The sequence below is a fragment of the Pinus tabuliformis genome, chromosome J (assembly GCF_031772625.1).
Source record: "Pinus tabuliformis cultivar Carrire ecotype Pingquan chromosome J, CPIR1, whole genome shotgun sequence".
NCBI classification, from domain to species: domain Eukaryota; kingdom Viridiplantae; phylum Streptophyta; class Pinopsida; order Pinales; family Pinaceae; genus Pinus; species Pinus tabuliformis.
In genome coordinates this window covers 825,483,606-825,503,477 of record NC_142295.1, presented here as the reverse complement: position 1 = coordinate 825,503,477, position 19,872 = coordinate 825,483,606, and the positions used below count along the sequence as shown (strand labels likewise).

Here is a 19,872-nt window from a genome sequence, read left to right as displayed (position 1 = left end):
GACACAGAGGCTCCAGAGGCTGATGCAGAGCCTGGAGAGGCTGACGCTGGCCCTAGAGGTTGATGCTGGGAGATTTCGTGGGGCAGATTGGGACTGATAGCTGGATTCTGTCTTCGACTGAGAGGTACTACTGCCGAGGGCATTCTTTGTTGGGTGAGCCATTTCTGGCACCTAGATTGTATTTTGAAACTGCTTAATAATAAAAACCTCAGATAGCTGCACCGGTTTTCCCGCATTGGGTTTTTCTGGGGACATTAGTCCAAAAACAATGGTGTCACTTGTGTGCTTGTTTTTCCTTTAGTTGATGATCTGTATGTGTTGAGACTGTACTTGTATTTATTTTAAGTATTTACATGGTAAATAACTTGTTAATTAACAGAACAAGTAGGAAGAAATAAATCAGAAAGTATAGGAAGGATTTCTAACAGTTAGACTCAGAAATTCCAACGGAAAAATACATGGCAGCAATACATCTATATTCAGAAACAGGTATTTAGAAAACTTGTCCCACGAAACTCTCTCTTGCGACTCTGAAGCTCAGTGCTGGCCCTTCTGGCCTCTGCGTTAGTCTCCTGCTGACCTACGTCAGCCCCAGGAGCCTCTACGTCAGCCCTCTGAGGCACTGCGCAGCCTCTGGGACCCTCTGCGTCACTCCAACAACCTCTGCGTGGATGACACAGTCCCTCTGACCTCTGCGCTGTCTCTGCTGGGCTCTGCATGGCCTGAGCTGGTTGCTGCTCTCGCTCTCCGTAGTTTTGCACTGGTCTCTTAGCACTGTCTCTGCCTCTCTGTCCAGTATTCACTGCCCCTTGCTACTGATCATTGATTCACTTTTGTTTAGCAACCCCGCTCTAGCAAAATGAATCACTGATCACTCTGGTGTGTCTTCCAACTGACCCTCAAGCCTCCTCTTATACTTTTCTTGTTGGTTCTTCAACAACCGAGATTAAATCTCTAATCAACGGCTAAGATTAGATTTGGCTTGATCCATGACTTTTGGAACTTTCTAACCCAGTTTTATATTAATACCCATTAATATTTTATTTTTACGAAGTTTAGACTTAGGAACTCCATTAGAAATATTAATTATTTTTAATATCTCCCAAATCGGGTACAATCTATCCAAACCATTTCTGGGTCTTGGAGACTTCATGTGCTTTAGCCTCTCCACCAATTTTCATGGCTAGAGCACATTTGATGCTACCCCAAATCAACACTCCCTCTTAGTGAGGACTGTGTTCTAGTAATACACCTCACTAAGCACCACTCTGATTATTCGGCACCGATACCTGTGCTGATGCTAGGCCTCCCCGCGCAACATCCTTTTCACTACTGCATCCTGTATTGCGGCCCATGGCCTTGCCACTACCACTGCTGTATCTGTACGACAACTCCCTTTGCATCCGCGCTGCTGCTGGTCCATACTCCCAACACTGCATCCCCCTCTCCTCATGCTACATCATGCTACTGCCAACCGCTACTGCACTGCAACTCAGTTACTGAGAAGTAAGTAACTGATCCACCCAACTTCTGACATCCCTGTCAGGCTAGAAACACTCTTGATGTTGAAGTTCTCTCTGTCGTTAATAAGTGCTCCCTCTACTGACCTCTGCACTACTGCAACAACTCCCTACATCTTGCACCGTTGCACACCTCTCTGTGCCATCCTACACCGTTGAAACACTCATGTGCCTCTTGCATTGTTGCAGCTTGCTAGCCTCACGCTGCCCGGGGACTCTTGCACTGTAGCACTCTCTGCTGCTTCATCCGCATCCGTCTCTACCCACATCCACCAGTCCACTACTCCTCTTCGGGTTCCCGTAGCAAGGTATAATCCAAGAGGTTGGGTACCTCAAGGATCTTGCCCCTCATCGCCTGTAGTCCTCCTGACTACAGCTCGATGTCTCCCCACCTCTTCTCTAGAGGTAGATGAGCACTCATGGCACAATCATCATCCTCCTCGACTTCTTTCTCCGCCTTCACTGGTGCTGCCTTAGACTCAGAAGCCTCTCCCATGTTCTTCTTCCTCGGACATTGGTTCACATAGTGACCTAGTGCCCCATAGTGGAAGCACTTGAACTTGGAGAGGTCTTTCTTCTTCCTCTTCCCCTGCTTTCCCGCAGATGCCAGAGCCACATCCTCTTCCTCTTCCTTCTTGATCCTGACCCCTTTGCTGCTACCTTCTTGACGAAGAGCCACCAACAGTTCTTCCCAATCTAGAAGATTCGCCCTGCCCAGTATGCTCTGGACAAATGTCTCCCACTCCTTGGAGACCGCATTAAGTGCAGTCCTCACGATCAACTCTTGATCCGACGTGGCCCCTATGGAAGTTAGTTGGTCACGAATCTCCTTCAATCGATGAAGGAAGACATCTATTTGCTCTCCCTTCTGCATCTGGTATGACCTTAGCTGATTCTCCAGGAGCATCTTCCTCTGCACGGAAGTATGCTGGTACAATGAATTCAAAGTGTCCCACATCTCCTTTGTCGTTTCCTTCTCGGCAATATGTTGGACCACATGATCCTTGACTCCATCAAGAATGATGCATTTTGCCTTAGCCATTGCCTCCTCGTACCTTTCATTAACTACCGGGTCAACTGGGATAGCCATTACTCTCAAGGCGAAGCCCTTGATACGATGTCTGTCTAGAATGGACAAGATCCTGGCCTTTCAGACCACAAAGTTGGACACTCCGTCTAGCCTGTGCTGATCTTTCAGCCCATTCACGACCATCTCGCTCCTCTTTTGTTGACTCCTATGAGTCTCTCTACTTCCCGCTTGGAAGTTCTCGGTTTGACTACTGCTGAGTCTCTCTACTTCTCGTCTAGAAGTTCTTGGTTCGACTACTTCGAGTCTCTCTACTTCTCGTCTGGAAGTTCTCTTCTGGACTACCTCTGAGTCCCGATTTCCCTCCTGGAAATCCTTCTGCCAACCGTCAAGTTGCCCCTCTCTAATCGTCTATGCAACTGCAACACTGATCCCGATTCCTTGGCTAGAAATCCGCCTCAGCGGCAACTCCCTCTACCTTGGTTTTGGCTTGTTAGGTATTGTTCTGACCACAGTACCCCACCGGCATCGCTCTCGCAAACTGGCCATAGCTTCCTTCGCCCCAACAATTGAAGGATTGAGCCACTTGGCTCTACGCAATCCCAGCACTGACAAAACAGCTCCCTCAGCGAATTGCGTCAGCCCTTCTGGCCTCTGTGTGAGCCTGTTTCTGCCATCCTCAGCCTCTGCGCTGCCCTCTCCCTGGCCCAGACTGATGATGCAATCCCTCTGCGTCAACCCTTCCTCTGTTTCTTTATGCAAGGATCAACTCTATCACTCGAGACAACTGAATCTGCTGCAAATGTTCTGCTTAGTTGATGCCTTCAACTTTCCTGTGATCTGTAACCTTGCTCTGATACCATTTTGAATTTTCTAAGTCTATTCGTTAGAAAATTACTCTGTATTATGCTGGTTTATTTCTTCTACTTGTAAATTCTAAACAAGTTATTTAAAACATTTAAATATCGAAATAAACACAATATAGTCACAACATCTATAGATCAACGGCTGAAAGAAAACAAACGCACAAGTGACACCGTTATTTTTGGACAAATGTCCCCGGAAAAACCCAATGTGGGAAAACTGATGCAGCTATTATGAGGGTTTATTATTATGTAGTATTTCCTTGAGTACAACTGGGTGCCTAACCGGCTCACCCGACAGAGAAAAATACACGACAACAATACCTCTATATTTAGAAACAGGTATTCAGAAAACTTGTCCCATGAAACCCTCTCTGGCGACTCTGAATCTTAGCGCTGGCCCTTCTGGCCTCTGCGTCAGCCCCAAGACCCTCTGCGTCAGCCCTTTGAGGTACTGCGCAGCCTCTAGGACCCTCTGTGTCACTCCAGCAACCTCTGTGTGGATGACGCAGTCCCTCTGGCCTTTGCGTTGTCTTTGCTGGGCTCTGCATGGCCTGAACTGGCTGCTGCTCTCACTCTCCCTGCTTTTGCGTTGGTCTCTTAGTACTGTCTCTGCTGGGCTTTGCGTGGCCTGAATTGGCTGCTGCTCTCACTCTCCCTGGTTCTACGCTGGTCTCTTAGCACTATCTCTGCCTCTCTGTTTAGTACTCATTGCCCTTCGCTGCTGATCACTAATTCACTTTTGCTTAGCAACCCCACTTTAGGAAAATGAATGACTGATCACTCTAGTGTGTCTTTCATATGACCCTCAAGCCATCTCTTATACTTTTCTCGTTGGTCCTTCAACGGCCGAGATTAAATCTCTAATCAACGACTAAGATTAGATTTGGCTTGATCCATGACTTTTGGAACCTTCTAACCCAGTTTTATATTAATATCCATTAATATTTTATTTTTCCTAAGTTTAGACTTAGGAACTCCATTAAAAATATTAATTATTTTAATATCTCCCAAACTGGGTACAATCTGTCCAAACCATTTCTGGGTCTTGGAGATCTCATGTGCTTTAGCCTCTCCACCAATTTTCATGGCTAGAGAACATTCGATGCTACCCCAAATCAACATAAAAGAGACTCTTCTTGGGCTTTCAAATCATGTAAAACGAATTATTTTTTAGTCAAAAATGTATTTAGTCTCCTTCGCACCAGGTCGGCCTCAAGAAGAGTAATTCGACCTCCTTGGAAGGCTATATATACAAGGTAGTTCGAATTCATTTGGTGCATCTCATTCTCTCTCACATAGTTCGATTTTCGAAGCTGTAAGATGGAAAAGTGTGAAGTTGAGAAAGGGCTAGAAGAAGGGTTGGAAAGGAGTGTGAGTTTCTGGAAGGAGATAGTAGACCTCAAGACTGAAATTTTGGAACAAGTCTCACTTAGTTCTGAGGTGTATCAAGGGAGATCGAAGTCTTCCAAGCTTGGTCGAAGTTGTCGCTGCTACTGCTGTTGGGTCAAAGTTGCTATTGGGTTGATGCTGTTGATGATGTTGCTAAGTCGAAGTTGCTTTGGAAGGGTCATCATCTGCAACAAGGATTGAGGGATGACTTGGTGTGGAGGAAGTCTTTGTCTAGGTCTAGAGTCTTGGATTATCTCGAGCAACCATTGAAGGAAGAATTGTTGACTGTTTTTTCCCCTAGATAGGGGTTTTGCCCTGGCTGTCCGCCTACATCTGTTGTCCTTGTGTTACTGTTTTGGTAATTGCTTGATGAACTAAAAAGATAAAAGATCATAAAGATAAAAGAATCACAACTATCTAAATAAGAAAATCTTTTTGCCTTTCTGATTTTCTAACATACGGATCATTCAATAGCCAAGAGCTTGATTTTTCATGTTACAAATGAGGATCTTTGAGCTCAATTTATAGAAAAATTGAGAGATCTAGATCTCCCTCCAAGTGGAAACCGGCTAGGTCCAAGAATTGCACAAATTGACTTGATCCTAAAATAAAACGACTAGTTGAAAGCTTGATCCATGTCAAAATAACCTCATCTCTTGATCTGGAGGAAAATATTCAATTTTCTTGAAGATGGAGTTGATCCTAGACGAAAAATATTTTTCCCCAATTTTTTCCTCAAAATTTTCTCTTTCAACTTAACTTCCTTGGACCAAAAAATTTCGATTTCCTTGAGAAAGTAATTCTTTTTGGGCCAACGAATTTTTTGTGGGATTTTCCTTGCTTGAATCGTGGAGATTCCTTAACATTTTCCTTGATTCCTTCCTTGGGAAAGTCCACATCTTTTTTTAATTATTCTTCCACTTGGAGAGAATTTTTGTTTTCTCATTTTAATTTTTTGACCAATTTTCGGCTAAATATAAATATTTTTCCATTTTTGCCGAAAAATTAAAAATATGACGCTAGAGGGGCTTAAACATATTTTTCCACCCTCAAAGTGTGTCTAGATAGAAAGTTTAAGAGTTGAGGTGTAATTTTAAGTATTCATACCCCCTACAACTTCTATAGACAACACTTTTTACATCTTTACATCAAATATTACATACTAATCCCAGTTAGAAGGGAAATTTTGACAATTAAAAAATGGCCTCTAGACACAACCAAATTCTGCGAGACTTTAGACATGATCTGGTATGACAATTTACGTTGACTCTATACACTAAGACTCACCTAAGACCTTACCATGAAGCCTCACTCTAGCTTTGGGGGATGTGTGGGAGAAAAAATTAACCAATTATCTAGGAAAAATCTTAAGCTACCTAGATGTGTTACATGGCTTTATAACATACTAGAATCATTTTTTACATAATGGCCGATAGGGCTACAGAATTTGGATTACAATTGAAGACCAAAAGCTGAATGATGATGATGATGAGGAAGCCTGAAAAATTTTGACTGCTTTGAAATGTACTCTGCTCATGGAGTAGTTGACACTTGAGTGGTCAACAGGAGGCAAGGGAGCCCAACAATAGAATGTGGTCCCAAGCCCTTACATGTAACCTACAATTATCTCATGTAGGCCTACACAAGTGACATGCTCCACTCCAAGGGTACAAAAGTCATTCTCCAATGTTATGTTATACACAATATGAGTTCGAAGATGATGTAGCTACTCAAGAGTCAAGAGGTGTCCACCTCTCCATCCCAAGCTCAGGCAAATTCCATTGCTCCTACTAAGATATGTACTCCATTGGGTTAGCTGCCCATGCAAGAATACTATTGCAGTCAAAGCATCATCAAGCCAACTATAAGCCTCCATTCAAGAATCCAAGTTGCCTCATGCCAACTAGAGCTTGATGCCATCCACTAAGATGCACAATGCTCCTCCTCCTAAGTAGGGTGTTCTCCAAGCAAGTGAACCTCTCCATGTGGCCACAATGAAGGGCATCCATCAAACAAGAATGAGAACTTCAATAGCCTAATGAAGAATGCCAAGCCAACATACCTAAGGTCAAACAACCATTCAACAAGTTGGCTCCTCTATGCAAATCCGTCACAGATCATCTCTCATGTGTCAATCCATCTAGGATAATCTACGGTTTGAGCATAAACCATGTACCCCAATTCTCATGAAACATCCTCAAAGATGGTATAAACCCTTTCAGAATAACTCGAAAGCTAACATGGAGAAAATGCACAAAGTAGCTGTTGGAGTATTGAGGAAAAAACAATGAGGGGAGCTATGTCAACCAGTGTGGAAAAAGCTTGCAAAAAATCGGGATTAAATCCTAAAATTGCGATTTTTTCAACAAAACAATTTAATCCTCCGATTTTTTGTAGACTTTTTCAGAAACGAAAAAATCGCAATTTATTCGTTATATGCCCGATTTTATCGGTAATCGACCCAAAAAGTCGGCTGTCCTCCTAGGCCGTAGATAAAGAGGTTGAAAAGGCCAAAAATGATATCATTTTCTTCTGTTTTTTCTCCCATTCGGTGAGACAACTTCGAACACCTATTGATGTGGAAGCCATCTCATTGGACAATATTGATACCACCGTTGCATGGAGGGTCGAGACTGAGAGGCCAATCATGGACTCGATCTCGGATTGGTTAGGTATGGATCTAGAGGAGGTAGCAGTTGCAGGGTAGGGAGAGCCAGAGGTAGAGGAGGAGGAGCAATCTAAAGCTCAGGAGGCAGAGCTGGTTGAGGATGATGAGGAGGAGGTGACACCATCTAGGATGGGAAGCAGCAACATAGGATAGAGGCCACCTCTTCCATCGACTTCTAGAGGACGACTGACTCCTTTTGTATTTTCAGGGGCTGGGTCTTCTTCCTCTAGAGGAAAAGGCAAAGCCATTCCCTATTCCCGTAAAAGGGGAAGAGGATCTCAGTGATTTATTACTTTATGACTTTTAGATGACTCATGATATACATTTATTATATTTTTTGTTGATATTTTGACTCTTGAGAGTTGAGACTCGGACAAGACTCAAGATTCAGGAGTTGATTCACTATTTTGATATGTGATGTAGAATTAGATTTCATATACATATTATATATTAGCTTTCTTTTCATGTTTATGTGGAAATGCATTTATTTGATGTTGTGGATACTCTAGATGTTAAAAAAATAAAACTAAAATGAATATTTTTGTGTTTTTTTTTTTTTTTTTTTTTTTAATTTTGCCGACTTTTTGCCGATTTTTTCAAAAAACTCCAGACTTCAACAAGTTTTTCAACTTTTGGACCCTTGCCGAATTAATCCCGACTTCGACTTTTTCCATGTTGATGTCAACAAAGAGGGACAATGAGATCTGCTGAAAGGTGGTTAAACCTACGGTGGGAAGATTGTGCAGGTGGCCAAGAAATCTAGGCATAAAACTACAGATTGAGTGGAAGCAGACTGCAGTAGGTGACACATCCATGAGGAAGCATTGAGTGATAAGGAGGTCCAGAGGTGGCAGTTGGAGTAGCTTCTTGAGGATGTTGCATATGTGGAAACTGCCATTCAATTGCTCTAAGATATGCCCCGACTCCTCCACACTTACACCATGCAATATAAATCCATTCAAATTCCTCCACCCCAAGCCATTTTGAATAATTCAATGCATTGTGGGTTGGATGCCCCCCATTTAGTGAATTACTTGTCCATACCGGGTGCTTAACTCCAGCATGCATATGATCATATAGAAGATACTAGATAGGCACATAATCGTTTGGGTATGTCTTTCTGCTGAAACATGCAACCATGCTACATTGTTTTTTTTGGCAAGTAGATGGAATAGTTGCAACTTCCAAAAATATGCTCAAAGGAAGTTATTATTGTGTAGACCTATTGGCAGAGTCCAGGGTTATGTCTGGATAGGGTTGTGTAGACCTATTGGCGGAGCCCAGGGTTATGTTTGGGTAGGGTTCTGGTGCAACCTGTCTGCTGTTGGCTGCAGTGAAAATGTTCCCAAGGATATTTACTTTTCTTTGAATTGTGATGAACATGGAAATCTTAGTTGCATATATTTTATATGGAATTAATTTAACAGACACGTTTTTTAACGTTCCACTTTTGGTTATATCTTGAAAAGTTATCATACATATTTTTCTTTTCCTTCCACAGGTGACATTAAGAACATAGATATATATCTCCGCTCCTCCAACTAGTGGTCATTGCAGTTCAATGGTTCGTTTATTTATAAATTTTTGTTTAGAGACACTTAAATTTTAATACCTCTGTTTGAGTCTAGTTCTTTGTTACATTTTGGATTAAATGTCTGTGATCAATTTGTCCTTTATATCAGTGAGTCGTATGAGGGTTGATTTATGCTTTAGACAGGTTTTTTTGAGAGCTTTGTTTCCATAGAGACTAGAGGTTTTTCCCTATGTATAGTTTTAACGTCAATGATAGACTTTTACTGGTTGGAGAAGGGAATCAGTTGTTGTATGTATTATTGCTGTATTATTTCTAACTGACATTTGATAATAATTTTCTTTTTCTGCAGATCATAAATAGATTTTCAGTCTTTTATTGGAAATCTTTGTTTATAATGGGCCTTGGATGTGTACAAAAATATTGTTATTTTGTTATCTGGATATAATTTCAAATGCATACGTGAATCTGCATTTGGAGAAATAGAATGATTGGCTTGCAGGGTCACTGCTAATGTGAGATGTTAGGCTTCATTTTGAATGCAGAGCTTGATGCACTGGCCTGCCAGTATCTTCCAGAATTTGGAAACAATGGGAAACAATCTATTACAATCCGGCACCTTCTTTCCCATACAGCAGGGCTCCGAGAATTATACCCTTTTTTTGATATGGAAATGACCCAAGAAAAGGAGGTAAAAGTTTCAATTATTACAAATTTCATACAGCCCACTCAATTTCTGGAGTAGTTCGTTTTGAATTCAGAAACAATTGCAACAAGTACATGATATTCATTTGGTTGAGCTTTATTATCTATAGGCAAAGTTGAATTTTAATATAGGAGTGTTAATCAGTGTTGCGAAAATCGCGATATTATCGGCAAATTGCGATTTTTTGAGTTTGGCGATATTATCGCCCGATTTTTATGTTAAATTTTTTTTCACAAAAAATCGTGATAACTTGAAAAAATCTTTGAAAATTTATTTATTTATCTATTTTTTCCTCTGATTTTTTGATGAGGAGGAGGAGCAACAGGAGGAGGAGGTGACACAACCTACCCAGGCTACCCCTGTCACCAGTAGAGGACGTGGTCTACCTCCTGTAGCTCCTAGTTCTTCAGCTTCTAGAGCACAACAGAGTCCACTGCCAACTCCACCGGCATCTACATCTAGAGGGAAAGGGAAAGCTATCGCATTTTCTCGCAAGAGGGGCAGAGGAAATCAGTAGTATTAGATTTTAGTTATTTGGTTCATTTCATTGTATGTGACATTATGACTCATGATATGAGATACATTATTATATTTTTTGTTGATATTTTGAGGCTGAGTTGGGACTGAGGAGTTAGGACTTACTATTTAGGACATGATTCACTGTTATGTGTGATGTAACACTAGAAATGATATTACACATCTTATATATTAGTTCTTTTATCATATTTATGTGTCAATGTATTTATTTTATGTTGTAGATGCTTTAGATATTAAAAAAATTGAAAAAAAAAAGAATATTTTTGTATTTTACGATTTTTTTCCCGATTATTTCCCAATTGTTACGATTTTTTTCCGATTTTTCCCCCTCGCCGATAATATCCTGATAACGATAACGGCAACATTGGTGTTTATGCTTCAATACCTGCTCTGAACACAAAAATATTATTTTTTCAACTATCTACCCTAGCTTACATAACAAATTCAAAAACTTATAAAGTTGATTGGAAAGATAATATAAGGAACTTTTTTATTTTAGCTCCTCATCTCTCCAGACTCTGTTACCTCTGTTGGTGCTCCCTTGCATTTCTGTATCCTCCATTTTTGAAGGCAGGCTTCATTGACCTAAGCAATCATCTTGCCATCTCTTCTTATTGAAGCAGGAATCCACCTAAGCAATCAGATTGCCTTCTCTTCTCACTGAAGCAACCTAAGCAAAAATTCATGCCATCTCTGAATGAAGCAGGATTGAATTCACCATAGGTGGAGTGATCGACTCATGTACCTTGTTGCAAATATTTTTTTATCTCTTAAAAAATATAGTCTTTTTAAGGTGTTTGGAAGTAATCAACTTCTAGTTCTTCCTTGTCAGATTCCTCCTCTTATAAAAATAAAATCTTTTGAATGCAATGCTGCATTGCCACTTTCAGTTTTCATCGTTCTTCCTTGTACATCATTTGCTGCAAACTTAGAATCCTAGGTACCATGACCTATTTTCCCAGAATAATAATAGGTCCTTCCTTTTTATTGTTGCTGCTGTTTTTTTTTTTTTCTTTGTCCTTTGCTAAATAGAAGCCTTTCTTCACTAGTCTCACTATTTTCATCTGCCATAAGGGCTTGAATCATATTTTCTAAAGATTGTGATGGAATATTTGCTTAGTGTAATGATGTTATCCGATTTGAAGGGTAAGATGTTTAATAAAATGGTCTTGGCCCCATCTTCTTCTATTTTTACTAGTGTTGTGAAAATCACGATAATATCGCGATAAAATGAAATAATCGCGATTTTTTCACTTTCCCGATAAAATCGCGATAAATATACGAAATTATTGCTGGAATTTTTTTGCCGATTTTTATTGAAATTATCGCGATAATTTCGATTTTATTGCGATAAAAATGGAAAAAATCGCTTCGCGGCAGCGAGGTTTTATAACGTGTTTTTGGTTTTTTGTTATGAATTCATTTGGACAGTCGCGCGCGGAGGGCAGAGAAGCGCTGGAGACCAAGCTGGAGAGGGTTTTTCGCTAAATCTAAGTGCTTAGAGGAGAAAATCAAGAGGAGACCACCGATTTTTCCATAGAAACGGTATGTGGATTAATTTTTTTTTGTTTTCATTGTTTAAAAACATTGTTTTTGGTTGGGTAACTTGGTATGGGCACCATTTTTATTTTGTTTTCATTGTTTTTAAAGATTTTTTTGTATTTCTTCATTGTTTTTGGTTGGGTAACTTGGTATGACTATGGGAACCATTTTTTTTTTTTTTGTTGTTTTCATTGTTTTTAAATATTGTTTATGTATTTTTCATTATTTTTGCCATTTGGTTGGGTAACTTGGGTTTGGAATGGTTGGGTAACTTGTGTTTGAAACTTTGAACTTTGGAATGGTTGTTTTAGGTTGGGTAACTTGGATTTTCAATGTACAATGTTAAAAATTAAAAATTAAAATACTAAATTGTAAATTTGTAACCTGTAATTTTGTAAATGCTAAATTGTAATCCTTATTTTCCCATAGAGTCACAACTGCACCAAAACACCATTCAAGAGTCAAGACTTCAAGTTTGCAACTTCAAAGTTCAAAAACAAACATGCCAAGGAAATTGGATCCTTTCTGGGAATATGGTGTACCTGATTCTCCGAATGATAGACGAAATTTGAGTTGCAAGTTGTGTGGCCACCCTATGTCCCGAGGGGGTGTACAGGTTGAAATTTCACCTTGCAAAAATCCCTGGAAAAGATGTGGGGCCTTGTACAAATACAAATCCTAAACTTATCCAAAGAGCCATGAGAGCATTGGAAGAATTAGAGCAAACTAGAGAGGCCAAAGAAGAACTCAAAAGGCAACTAAAAAGGTCAACTGAAGGAAGTGGGCCAAATGGCACTGGTTCTACTGCAGCATCAACCAATCCGGTAGCTGCCACATCATTTTTTGTTCCTCGAACCACACCTGGTTCACAGCCATTTATCGATTCAATGCTAAAAAGAACTGAGAAAGAACAAGCTGACAAGTTGCTGGCAAAATTTCTCCTCTGGAGTGATATTCCTTTCAGCATTGTAAGGAATAATCCATTTTTCCAACCTATCGTTGATGCTATTGCCAGTGTTGGCCCAGGGTACAAAATCCCTTCTTATCATGATTTCAGAGGCCGAATTCTTCAAAATGAAAAGCGTGACTGCACCCAAAGATTGGAGGAATTTAGGGCATCATGGGCACAAACAGGATGCACTGTTATGTCAGATGGTTGGACAGACCAAAAGGGGAGAACCCTTATAAACTTCTTGGTTAGTTGTCCTAAGGGGACTATGTTTATCAAATCTGTTGATGCATCTGCACAAATCAAAGATGCAAGAACTTTATGTGATTTGTTGGGTGTGTTTATTTTGGAGGTGGGTGAACAACATGTTGTCCAAGTCATAACGGACAATGCTGCAAATTATGTTGCTGTTGGTAGGATGCTTGTGGACAGGCATCTTACTTTATTTTGGACACCTTGTGCTGCCCATTGTATTGATTTGATGTTAGAGGACATAGGGAAAATTCCCTTTGTCAAAGATATTGTTGATTCATCCAAAATCATTACAAAATTTATATATAACCATACATCTGTTCTTAGCTTGATGAGAAGATTCACCAACAACAAAGAGTTGGTGTACCCCGCCATTACACGGTTTGCCATCAGTTTCATATCTCTTCAATCCCTCTTGAATTCTATGTGGGATGTGAAGAGAATGTTTCTTTCAGAGGAGTGACGTGCTTTGCCAATGAGCCGCAAACCAGAAGGAGAGGCTGTATGCAAACTAGTTTGATACCAGGAAGACTTCTGGGCGGAAGTGCAGGAGGTGTGCGCCGTTACTGAACCTTTGGTAAAGGTTCTTCGGTTGGTTGATGGTGAGAAGCCCACAATGGGCTATTTGTATGAGGCCATGGACAGGGCCAAAGAAGCCATTCGGGCCTACTATGATGGTAAGGGAGATGATGGGTTTCAGAGACAACTCCTCCTATGGGGAGTGATTGATGAGCGATGGAACAACACACTCCATCGTCCCATTCATGTTGATGGGCTTTTCCTAAACCCTGCATTTTCTTACCCATGTGGGTTTGATTTTGATGCTGAGATCATGGATGGATTCTTATCCGGTGTCCAGAAGATGGTGCGATCTCCAAAACAACGTATAGAGATCTCTAAACAAATTGAGACATATAGGATGGCAGGTGGCACATTTGGCTTTGAGATGGTTGTCACTGATAGGACGATTAAAATGCCAGGTATTTTTTAGTTTGTAACTTTGTTTCAAATTTCATTGCCTCTTCAAATTCCATTTTTTTCTTATGTTTATTTAATTTTTTTTTTGTAATTTTGTTGTAGATGCATGGTGGAAAATGTATGGTGGCAGGGTACCCCTTCTGCAAAAGCTTGCCATTCGCATCCTCAGCCAAACATGTAGCTCCTCAGTATGTGAGCGCAACTAGAGTGTATTTGAAAAAATACACAACAAGAAGCGCAACAGGTTAACACTTAAACATTTAAAATATTGCAAATTTCCAAATAAATTTTTGAATTCATTAAACAATAATTTTTTTATAATTATTAATTATTATTTCATGATCTTTGTACAGGTTGGAGTCCCAGCGACTTAATGACATGGTCTACGTCTACTACAATCTTAGATTGTGGGTGAGGCAACTTGAGAGGACACCTGATGTGGATGCCATCTCATTGGATGGGATTGACACCACTGCTGCATGGAGGGTTGAGGCCGAGAGGCCTCTCATGGAGTCTGCTGATGATTGGTTAGTGCAGGATGTAGTGGAGGGGGAGGAGGAGGAACAGGAGGAGGAGGTGACACCACCTGCCCGGGCTACCACTGCCACCAGTAGAGGACGTGGTCTACCTCCTATAGCTCCTACTTCTAGTTCTTCAGCTTCTAGAGCACATCAAACTCCACTGCCATCTCCACCAGCACGGGCACCAGCAGCTACATCTAAAGGGAAAGGGAAAGCTGTGGCATTTTCCCGCAAGAGGGGCAGAGGAAATCAATAGGATTAGACTTTAGTTATTTTCTTCATTTTATTGTATATGACATTATGACATGATGAGATACATTACCATATTTTTTGATGATATTTTGAGGCTGAGTTGGGACTTAGGAGTTAGGACTTACTATTCAGGACATGTTTCAATGTTATGCGTGATTTTAGCACTAGAAATGATATTAAACATCTTATATATTAGTTCTTTTACCATATTTATGTGTCAATGTATTTATTTTATGTTGTAGATGGTTTAGATATTAAAAAAATTGAAAAAAAATGATTTTTTTTTGTACCAAACGATTATTTCCCAATAATTTCCGATAATTTCCCAATAATTCCGATTTTTTGCCGATTTTTTCCTCGCGCCGATATTATCCCGATAATGATTAATGCAACATTGATTTTTACACCTACTTTTTCCCACTATTGTGTTAATACCTTGAATGCATTAATATGATTGGGCACAGATTCATCTTTACTCATTTGAATGCAAATAATTGTTTCTTTAATAGAAACTTCACTTTATAATTTTTTGACCCAAACAACCCATACTACCTGTGAGATTTTTGACAAATCTAGATGGAGTTACACGAGTGCCTGATATTGCTAGACCAATATTTGATTATCGTTTGTTATCTCTTATTATCCATTCATCTAATCTTGTGTGAATTCTGTGTTTGTTCCCCTAACAATACTCCATATTTTACATTAAATGTAGTTGCTTTTTAATTTTTCACTGTAATGTCCCCAATTAAATTAATTTTGCTAAGATGAATTTCTAGTTTTGCGATTGGGTGTTGGGAAATATTTTGGCATGTAAACTTAGGAAAAGTGGGTTGAGGGAGCTCCCACTTATTTTTTGGAGAGATAGAGGCCACCAACATTAGAGAAAATGAAAGATTAAATTTGTAATGGGATGTGGGAGCCACCCAAAAAGGGGAATTCAAACCCCTGAGGAAAATCAAATTGCTAAGGGAAGGAGGTCGAAATATTGGATGGAGGGACCCACATGAGGAGGCAAGAATAAATTATAAATAGAAGGAGAATAGAAGCTATTAGGGCCTTTTGTTCACTCATCTATTTCCTTTTGTTGCTCACGCTGTCTAGCTGGGTCACAAGTGCTACTCAACACAGAGTTCTCCAAGGGGAGAATTCACCCTTCTTTCGGTGGACGCCAAGGGCCACCCTAGGAAGGCAAGCTATTGCTACTTTGGTGAGAGGGTTGTGGAGTATTGCAACACATTTCAGCAGATTCCTTTAGCCAATTCGTACCACTCATCTCAGTTAATTTCCGAGGGTATTTTATGCCAGGGGCAAATCAGTGGAGTTGCTTGAGGGAGAGCTTAGCCTTTGAGGAAATTTTTGGAGCTGGAGGTGATTGCTATTGAGGGAAAAGCATTTATCTTCCTAGGGCCTACGCAGGGGTCCATTGGACAACGTTTTTGTGGACCTGGGTTTAGCTATCTTGTGCCGGGATTTGATGTAAAACCTCTCCCCTACATCCACAAAAATAAGGAGAGTTTGCAGCAGATAGAGCCACTGGGAATGTAATCTCTACTCAGGAGGGTGTACCACCAATTTTGGGTAATTTCAGGAGGTCGGAATTAGCCCAAAACATTTATGGGTTTTGATGGTTAAGGGTCAAGGAGTTGGCTCCTAATTTTGCAGAATTTTTGGGGATGTTTTGGTGCTCCAAACAACAAAATTATTTGGTAGCCAGTGGGGAGGAGAGAAATGGAATTTTGGGTCGCAGATGGTCGGTAGAAATTGCCAAAAGCCTTTCTAGGTTTTTCTAGGTTTTTGACGAGGATCTCAAAAATAATTTGGTAGAATTTTCTGGGCATATTTGAGGGTCATACAGGGGTCCCAACTTAGCCAGTAGTGTATTTCTTCAAGGGCCAGTGCAGTCATTCGCTGGGGAGCTTCCTCCATTGTTTGGGTAGCTGATATTCATCCACCTGGGGCTTGTAGCTTGTTCTAAGCAAGCCCAGGTGCACTCACTTCAATCTATTTTGTACTCCTTTAACTTTATAATAAAATTGGCCTATTTTGGCATGTTTCTGGCTCATTTATGGTTCTATGATCTGTGTACATTTTATTTGTGTTGGATTTGTTGCATTCGCTTGATTATCACTGTTAATTTTCCATTCAGAACATTACAGTGGTATCAGAGCATGATTTTGGCCTAGATGTGGGTAACCAGTAAGATCATGGAAGATTTAGGTATGTAGGCACAGTGATTGGTGAAAACGTAGACAAACCCATGGCTCAAGGGAAATTTAGTATGTAGGAATTCTAGGGTGGAATTCGTTGGAACGATGAGAGGTTGACCCAGTTGAGGAGGGTGACAGACCAAACCCATCCTCATCCTTTAACACAGACTGTGGGGGTGCAACCATCTACACCATGTGGGGTAAGTCGATAGACTCAGGACACCAGATCTCCTCGAAAGGAGGATGCAAGCCAGGGACAGTTAGAGTGTGAGTCCAGGGGGCGCTTTTGCTGGTGGAGACCTGGCTATAGATATCAGGAGCTTGAGGAGGAGGTTGAGCATGAGGTTGAGGGCACACCAGATTGTAGGGAGCACATAGATACACCCAGTGTGACGCAGGAGTCATCCTCATTGGAGACTCCCTTGACCACTCTGGTTGATATCTTAGTGGAGAGAGTAGAGCATACATCAGTAGTGCCATCCGTTGATGAGGTGACCGGGGGCGTGTCTAGGTTTTTGGGTGATAGCAACACACAGCAAATGGGGGAGGTGCTAGGAGATGTATCCCCCCTTGATGGGGCACCAAGAGATATAGAGGTATTAGATGATGGTCGTCCATAGCAGTTCCATCAGTTTCAAGCTGACCTTCTAGCATTAAAAAGGAAGGTCGCGTTAGTGCGAGAGACTATTCTGCAGTCGAACGAGGCGCTGGAGGGCATGAGAGCGGTTTGGACTGATTCCACGACCAAATTGACTCACGTTGGGGAGCGGTTGGATTCCCTATTAGTGCAGCTAGAGTGCACGTTGGAGCATCAGAGTTGCCCTCTTCAGGCGTACATAGATGGGGTTGGCAGCATTGTTAGGTTACCTTTTCCCGTTGGAGAGAGAGAGACAGAGCTACCTAGTCAGACTTCATTTGTTGACCAGGATAGCGAGATGAGATGACCTGAGTTGCACAGAGTGCAACATTTGCATGTTGGGGTTGTTCTATGTGCAGGAGTTCGTGCATTCGATCTCTCTCTTGGGGTTGGATGGTGAGAGATTCTGAGTTGGTACTCGGTGGAGTGGGCTATGGAGATGGTAGTGGACCCGGGTGTAGCTCAGCAGGAGTTTCCAGGCATTGGGGATGTCAAAAGCCCAGACTGGCATTGGGATCCGGGAGGGACCACCTATCATTTCCCAGGTATACTAGTTGACTACGACCTGGATGATATAGTTGACCTAACAGCTGAGCATGCACATTCGCTAGGGGAGTTTTGGTCAGTACCAGTGGCCAACTAGTTTGTGGGCAGACTCCTTGGGTTGTCTTGGTATGATGGTTGTGCATGGGATCACAGGATGATCAACATACTATGGCAAGAGTTTGTCGGAGGTGGCATTGGTAGGCCACCAGACAGTGCCTTGTATGGAGTTGGGGATTCCTCACACTTGCGTGGGGCACGAAGGACACAAAGGAGCAGAGCAAGGGTGGCATCGCTACTGGTACCTAGAGAGATTCACTTCTTGGGCCCCTCAGGGAGGATTTGGAGGGGAGATCCACTCATCGGAGAGTATGGTGATGTGACGGTGGAGGTGATGATACTGGTTGGGTGTGTGCCGATGCATATGGATATAGCTTTAGGCCATCGCATCACAGGATGGGTAGGAGCATCTAGTGAGGAGTAGTGGTCTCCAGTTGGGCATGGAGACACATGGGGGTGTGCTGTAGTATGTTGGATTGCGTTGTGGAGTGGGAGTGCCTCACATCGCATTGAGTACATGCAAGGAGTGACAGGGGCAGTGACATAGGCAGGACACAAGACAATACAGGATGGTATGGCCATAGCCGGGGGTATCCAATGGTGTACAGGGATAGGTTGCGACGTACAGTGGCATGTCGAGGAGTGCGGTGATACTAGGTGGTATGTAATGGCAGATGATGCGACGCAGCGGGCGCTTGGAGCGTTACCTCCAAGGAGACTTATGGACAGGGGCAGTAGGTGTACCATTGGATGCAACTCACCTAGGATCGATGAGGACATGGTTGAGCATCTGGTGACACCATGTTTAGCGGAGACAAGGCTTTGAGGGGGTTGTCAGCAAATCCGAGGCGGAGAGAGGGTCATCCATAGGGTTACTCTTCGTTTCCTTGCGGACTCTCGATCATACCCTTGGGGACCTACCCAACCATCATCCTCTAGTGTTGCTTACATTTGTAGAGCATTTTGTTGTTGCCCCATGATGCTCTTCGTTCAAGCGGCAGGACATGGGAGGCCCACCCTAGGCAGTTGGGTGAGGCCCTGCAGGTCATGGGTGGAGAGGAGACTCTCCAGTTGAGACATTTGATGGATGCACGAGCTGATGGATACATGCTTAGGGATCAGGTGGCTAATTACCGAGGTAGCATATGTTCCACCCTTGGGCTCACACTTGGGGAGGTGATTGTAAGGGAGCTGCATGATGCACTTTTGGCAAGACAGTATGAGGCGCTACAGGAGCCTGAGGGACAGTGGATGGTAGACTTCGTCTACAGGAGGGTGCCCAGACTCCGTGCTATGTCCAGGCGTATCCTCAGGAGTTGGGATAGCGTATTTCACTGTATGGGCTGGCAGGAGCATGGTAGATTGGCATGCTTGGAACAGGTTCTTAGCACTTGGGGTCCACCTATGGGAGACATACAGGGGTCAGATATGAGGGCCGGATGGGTTCTAGCAGGTAACAGTGCTACGCAGTGGCAACCCATGGGGAGTGGGAGTTGTGAGCTCCCAGAATTGTTAAGGGATCCAGGGATCCAGTTCCCAAGATAATCACTCCACTTATCGTTGGGCAATGGGCAGGGTTACAATGGAGGGTGATCCCACTTTTTCCCAGGTTGACACATGGGGAGTCATTGAGACCTTCGTCACATGGCGAGGCAGGTTGCTGCTCAAGATCGTGGCTAGTCAT

General features: G+C 42.1%; 1 protein-coding gene across 1 annotated transcript in view; it reads left to right on the top strand.

Moving 5' to 3' along the window:
* Nucleotides 1-19,872, top strand: part of LOC149229254 (uncharacterized) — a 290,283-nt gene that overhangs the window by 93,012 nt on the left and 177,399 nt on the right. The window contains exon 6 of the mRNA XM_089380986.1: nucleotides 9,547-9,692. Coding sequence (XP_089237112.1) covers nucleotides 9,547-9,692 — 146 coding nt within the window. The remainder of the gene's footprint in view (nucleotides 1-9,546; nucleotides 9,693-19,872) is intronic.